The sequence below is a fragment of the Neovison vison genome, chromosome 4, assembly GCF_020171115.1.
Source record: "Neovison vison isolate M4711 chromosome 4, ASM_NN_V1, whole genome shotgun sequence".
NCBI classification, from domain to species: domain Eukaryota; kingdom Metazoa; phylum Chordata; class Mammalia; order Carnivora; family Mustelidae; genus Neogale; species Neogale vison.
Genome location: NC_058094.1, coordinates 120,962,109 through 120,968,092, shown reverse-complemented (window position 1 = coordinate 120,968,092; position 5,984 = coordinate 120,962,109). Strand labels below are relative to the sequence as shown.

At 48.5% G+C, this 5,984-nt stretch overlaps 1 protein-coding gene across 1 annotated transcript; it reads left to right on the top strand.

Moving 5' to 3' along the window:
* The first annotated feature begins 569 nt into the window (after positions 1 to 569).
* LOC122904624 (elongation factor 1-alpha 1-like) lies at positions 570 to 1,980 on the top strand. Its single transcript, XM_044245642.1, has one exon. The coding sequence runs from the start codon at positions 591 to 593 to the stop codon at positions 1,977 to 1,979; it is 1,389 nt and encodes a 462-aa protein (XP_044101577.1). The 5' UTR covers positions 570 to 590; the 3' UTR covers position 1,980.
* Positions 1,981 to 5,984: the final 4,004 nt, after the last annotated feature.

Genomic DNA, 5,984 nt, shown 5'->3' with positions numbered 1-5,984 from the left:
ATTGTTAGTGATTCCAGCAAAGGTGTAGGGAACAGATACCTGAATACCAAGGATGGGTAGAGATGATGGCCCTGGGCCATGGCCAGTCTCACATGTTGGATATGGACCCCGCCCACTGGGTGGTTGCCATGAGGTCGGGGCTCAGGCTCTGTCAGACACAGCACTAGTGGCCATGGCAGCCTATAAATCGGGGTTCCCTCGTGATCTGAGCAGATTGATCCCCATGTGGTGTTTCTGGGAGTACTAAACCAGGCCATTCTTCTTTCTATGGGGAAGGCAGAATGCTGCGTTGTGGCTCCAGAATTCACTGTCAAGAGGACTTGCAGACCTGGAGGGTGAGGATGAAATTGTAAACCCAAGCTCCTTTTCAATTCAGTGCCAAACAAAAGGCAGTTTCAGTGTACAACAGCTTATTTGAATATCCAGCACCTGAGTAAGGGTGTATGTCAGATGTTTGCTCACGCTGGAGTTTGTTTCTATGATGACTGACAAATAAAGTTGTGTCATCAAGAGGCCATGGAGGCTTTTTCGCAATGGGTTTGCAGCCAGAACACAGGTGTCCTGAAAACCACCGCTCATCCTAAACCAGAATGGGGAAGGAAAAGACTCATATCAACATTGTTGTCATTGGACACGTAGATTCGGGCAAGTCTACCACTACTGGTCATCTGATCTACAAATGTGGTGGGATCGATAAAAGAACTATCGAAAATTTCGAGAAGGAGGCTGCTGAGATGGGAAAATGCTCCTTCAAGTATGCCTGGGTCTTGGATAAACTGAAAGCTGAATGTGAACGTGGTATCACCATTGATATCTCCCTGTGGAAATTTGAAACCAGCAAGTATTATGTGACTATCATTGATGCTCCAGGACGCAGAGACTTTATAAAAAACATGCTTACAGGCACATCCCAGGCTGACTGTGCTGTCCTGACTGTTGCTGCTGGTGTTGTTGAATTTGAAGCAGGTATCTCCAAGAACGGGCAGACCCGTGAGCATGCCCTTCTGGCTTACACACTGGGTGTAAAAGAACTAATTGTTGGTGTTAACAAAATGGATTCCACTGAGCCACCCTACAGCCAGAAGAGATACGAAGAAATCGTTAAGGAAGTCAGCACCTACATTAAGAAAATTGGCTACAACCCCGACACAGTAGCATTTGTGACAATTTCTGGTTGGAATGGTGACAACATGCTGGAGCCAAGTGCTAATATGCCTTGGTTCAAGGGATGGAAAGTCACCCATAAAAATGGGAATGCCAGTGGAACCACACTGCTTGAAGCTCTGGATTGCATTCTGACACCACCTCGTCCAACTGACAAGCCCTTGCATCTGCCTCTCCAGGACGTCTACAAAATTGGTGGTATTGGTACTGTCCCTGTGGGCCGAGTGGAGACTGGTGTCCTTAAGCCTGGCATGGTGGTCACTTTTGCTCCAGTCAATGTTACAACTGAAGTCAAGTCTGTTGAAATGCACCATGAAGCTTTGAGTGAGGCTCTTCCTGGGGACAATGTGGGCTTCAATGTCAAGAACGTATCTGTCAAAGATGTTCGTAGTGGCAATGTGGCTGGTGACAGCAAAAATGACCCACCAATGGAAGCAGCTGGCTTCACAGCTCAGGTGATTATCCTAAACCATCCAGGCCAAATTAGTGCTGGATATGCACCTGTGCTGGTTTGTCACATAGCTCACATTGCTTGCAAGTTTGCTGAGCTGAAGGAGAAGATAGATCATCGTTCTGGAAAAAAGCTGGAAGATGATCCCAAGTTCTTGAAATCTGGTGACCCTGCCATTGTTGATATGGTTCCTGGCAAGCCTATGTGTGTTGAGAGCTTCTCTGACTATCCTCCTCTGGGCCGTTTCACTGTTCATGACATGAGACAGACAGTTGCTGTGGGTGTCATCAAAGCAGTGGACAAGAAGGCAGCTGGAGCTGGCAAGGTCACCAAGTCTTCCCAGAAAGCTCAGAAGACTAAATGAATATTATACCCAATACGTACCACCCCAGTCTTAATCAGTGGTGGAAAAACGGTCTCAGAACTGTTTGTGTCAATTGGCCATGTAAGTTTAATAGTAAAAGACTGGTTAATGATAACAATGCATCATAAAACCTTCAGAAGGAAAGGAGAATGTTTTGTGGACCATTTGTTTATTTGTGTGTGTGTGTGTGTGTGGCAGTTTTAAGTTATTAGTTTTTAAAATCAGTACTTTTTAATGGAAACAACTTGACCAAAAATCTATCACAGAATTTTGAGACCCATTAAAACAAAAGTTTAATGAGAAAAAAAAAAAAAAAAAAAAGAGGCCATGGAGGATTTCCCACGCTGGGGCTTGTTAGATGCTCTAAACAGCAAGGTTTCCTTCTAACGGACAGGGGGAGTCTGGTTTGTTTACTCTAGGGCTCCCCATATTAAAAGTTTGGGTAGCAGAGCTCTCCCACATGGATGCCTGGAAAGCACACCTCCATTGACCATTGCAGCTGAGGAAAATGGCAGATTCGTTCTGGTGGCTCTTGGGCAAAGTACCAATGCCTTGAGTTGACATGGAGGCTCATGGAGATGGAGAACAATGCAGGTTTGTTACCAGTGAGATCTTAGAATGTGCTGGTGGCTATGCGGCCCTGTAGGATTCATGTACCCTGAGCATTTGACACAGGTCCAAGAGCACGAGTTCCATCTGAAGACAGGATATGTTCTGTTGTGGGGTTCAGGGACCACATGGTGTATCATAAGTTAGTATTCTAGAACAGGTCTCTGACGACAGATGCCTGAAAACCTAATCTAGGGGTCCAGTGAAGTCCTAGGGGCATGTCAGTTTCAATCTTCTGACTCAGGACCATTGGCTTGGGTGCCTGCCTGGATTCAGGTAATCAGGGTGTTTCAGACTGTGCATTTTCATCCATAGCGGTCTCCAGTATTGGGGTGATCTCAGGGGCCTTGCATTTTTCTCCTAATCTGGATGGTTTGGGCAACTGTGATGGGCACAGTTTCCTTGGGGATGGCAGGCACATATCTGTGGTGAGGCTCCAGTGACCCCATCCTGGAGGGCATGTTAGCAATGGTTTTGGGAGAGAAATCTGCAAACACAAACTCGGGTTGGGGTTAGTTGCCAGGTGATCTCAGACCCAATGCATCGACCTGGAGGGCAGCTCATCAGGAATTGTAAATCGGTTGACTCGAAGATGGTAGCACAGGCTTTTGTATCTGGATTGTGTGTCCAGGATGGCCTCAGAATGCATGTGTGATCTCATGAGTCCATGGGAGATTTTTCCTATCTAGGGATCCTGGTGGCTCCCCAGAGTTTGGTGGCTTTCTCAGGGAAGGGAAGATTGCTGTTTTCTATCTTAGGGGTGCCCCAAAACAGGGATTCCAGAGAGGGGCTGTAGGTCTGGTTGCCTGGAAAATCCCACGAAGGGTTAAGATTTGGGCCTAGGGGCGTACCAGGTATGAAATTGGGCCTTAGATCACCTCGCCACTAACCCTAACCCAATTTGTGTTTGCAGACTTGTCTCCCAAAACCATGGCTCACATGCCCTGTGATGTGGTCTGTGGAGCCAAACCACAGGACTGTGGCTGCCATCCCCAAGGAAACTGTGCCTGTCATAGTTGCCCAAACTGTGCAACTGAGAGGTGCAACTGAGAAAGTTTGGTTGAAAGCATCCTCAGGTTGAGTGTCACAATGCCTGCTTGTGCCCAGGGCGGCCATCATGAGTCGGCGTGGTCTCATTGGCCATGCAGCTGGCTCCCACTCTGAGAGTTGGACACCCATCCTAACAGAGTGGATTCCTGCCATGGGGAAGGAGGAGTTCTCTATTTTGCTTCAGGCTCCCCCATTGGCAGGGATTCCAGCATAGGTCTGGAGACAGATGCCTGAATAACAAGGATGGGTAGAGATGACAGTCCTGGATCATGGCCGGTCTCACATGCTGGATATGGGACCCGCCCTCTGGGTAGCTGACATGAGGTCCGGGCTCAGGCTGTGTCAGACACAGCACTAGTGGCCAGGGAAGCATATAAATCGGGGTTCCCGGAGGACTGAATAGAATGATTTTCATGAGGAGTTTCTGGGCAGACTCAACACGCTCTTCTTTCTATGGGGAAGTCAGAATGCTACATTGTGGCTCCAGTGTTCCCTATCAAGACGGCTTGCAGACTAGTAGGGTGAGGATGGAATTGTAAACCCAAGCTAAGGTTAAATTCAGTGCCAAGCGAAAGGCAATTCCAGTGTGCAGCGGCTGATTCGAATATCCACCACCTGAGTAAAGACAGATGTCAGATGTTTGCTCATGCTGGAGTTTGTGTCTATGATGACCAACAAATGGAGGGGTGGCGTCAAGAGGCCATGGAGCATTTCCCATGCTGAGGCTTGTGAGATGCTCCAAACAGCAAGGTTTCCTAGTATTGGACAGGTGGAGCCTGGTTTGTTTGTTCTAGTGTCCTCCATTTAGAAAGTTTGTGTAGCAGAGCACTCCCACGTGGATGCCTAGAGGCACACCTCCATTGACCATTGCAGCTGAGGAACATGGCAGGTTCGTTCTGGTGGCTCTGGTATGAAGTACCAAGGCCTTGAGTTGACATGGAATCTATTGAAGTTGGGTCACATGCTGGATTGTTACCAGGGATATCTTATCATGTGCTGATGGCTAAGGTGCCCAGCAGGATTCTCCTAACCTGAGAGTTTGCCATAGGAAGAAGAGCATGGTGTCTTTCTGGGGACAGGAGATGTTCTGTTGTGTGGCTCAGGGACCACATACTGTATCATAAATTGGTATTCCATAACAGGCCCCTGAGGACAGATGCCTGAAAACCTAATCTAGAGTTCCAATGAGTCCCTAGGGACATGTCAGGTTTAATCTTCTGACTCAGGACAATTGACTTGGCTGTCTCATGGTTGTATGTGACCAGAGCGTTTCAGACTGTGCATTTGCATGCAGAGGGGCCATCAATATTGGGGAGGGCTCAGGGGCCTTGCAGGTTTCTCCTGATTTGAAAGGTTTGGGCAACTGTGACAGGCACAGTTTCCTTGGGGATGGCAGCCACTGTCCTGTGGTTTGGCTCCACAGACCACATCCTTCAGGGCATGTGAGCCATGGTTTTGGGAGACAAGTATGCAAAAATAAATCGGGTTAGGGTTAGTGGCGAGGTGATCTAAGGCCCAATGTGTAGACATGGGCGGCAGCTCGTCAGGAACTGTAATTAGGGTGACCGGAGGGCAGTAGCATAGGCTTTTCTATCTGGAATGTGTGTCCAGGATGGCCTCGGAATGCAGGTGTTGTCTCATGGGTCCATGAGAGATTTTTCCTCTCTGAGGTCTTGGCGGCTCCCCATAGTTTTGTGTATTTGTCGGGGAAAGGATGACTGCTCGTTTCCATCTTAGGCGTGCCCCAAAACAGGGATTCCAGAGACGGGCTCTGGGTGTGGGCGCCTGAAAAACTCCCACCAAGTTTTGGATTTGGGTCTAGTAGCGTACCAGGCCTGCAATGCGGGATCCTGTTGTTACATCTGAGAGGGCTTATTTGAAAGCATGCTCAAGCTGAGGGTCATCGTGCCTGTTTCTGTCCAGGGTAGTCTTCAAGAGTGTGCGTGGTCTCAATGGCCTTGTAGCTGTCTCCCACTCTGAGGGTTGGACACCCATCCCAACAACCAGGTTTCCTGCCATGTGGAGGGAGAAATTCTCTATTGTGCTTCAGGGTCCCCTTTTGGCAGGGATTCCAGCAAACGTCTAGGGACATGTGCCTGAATACCAAGGATGGGTAGAGTTAACAGACTTGGGCCATGACCGGTCTCACAAACTGTATATGGGGCCTGCTCTTTGGGTGGCTTACTCGAGGTCGGGCCCTGGGCTCTGTCAGACAGCACACTAATAGCCAGGGCAGCCTATTAACTGGGGTTCCCTGAGGGCCGTGCAGATTGATATTTTGTGGTGTTTCTTGGCAGACTCACCAGGCCCTTCTTCTTTCTATAAGGAAGGCAGAATGCTATGTTG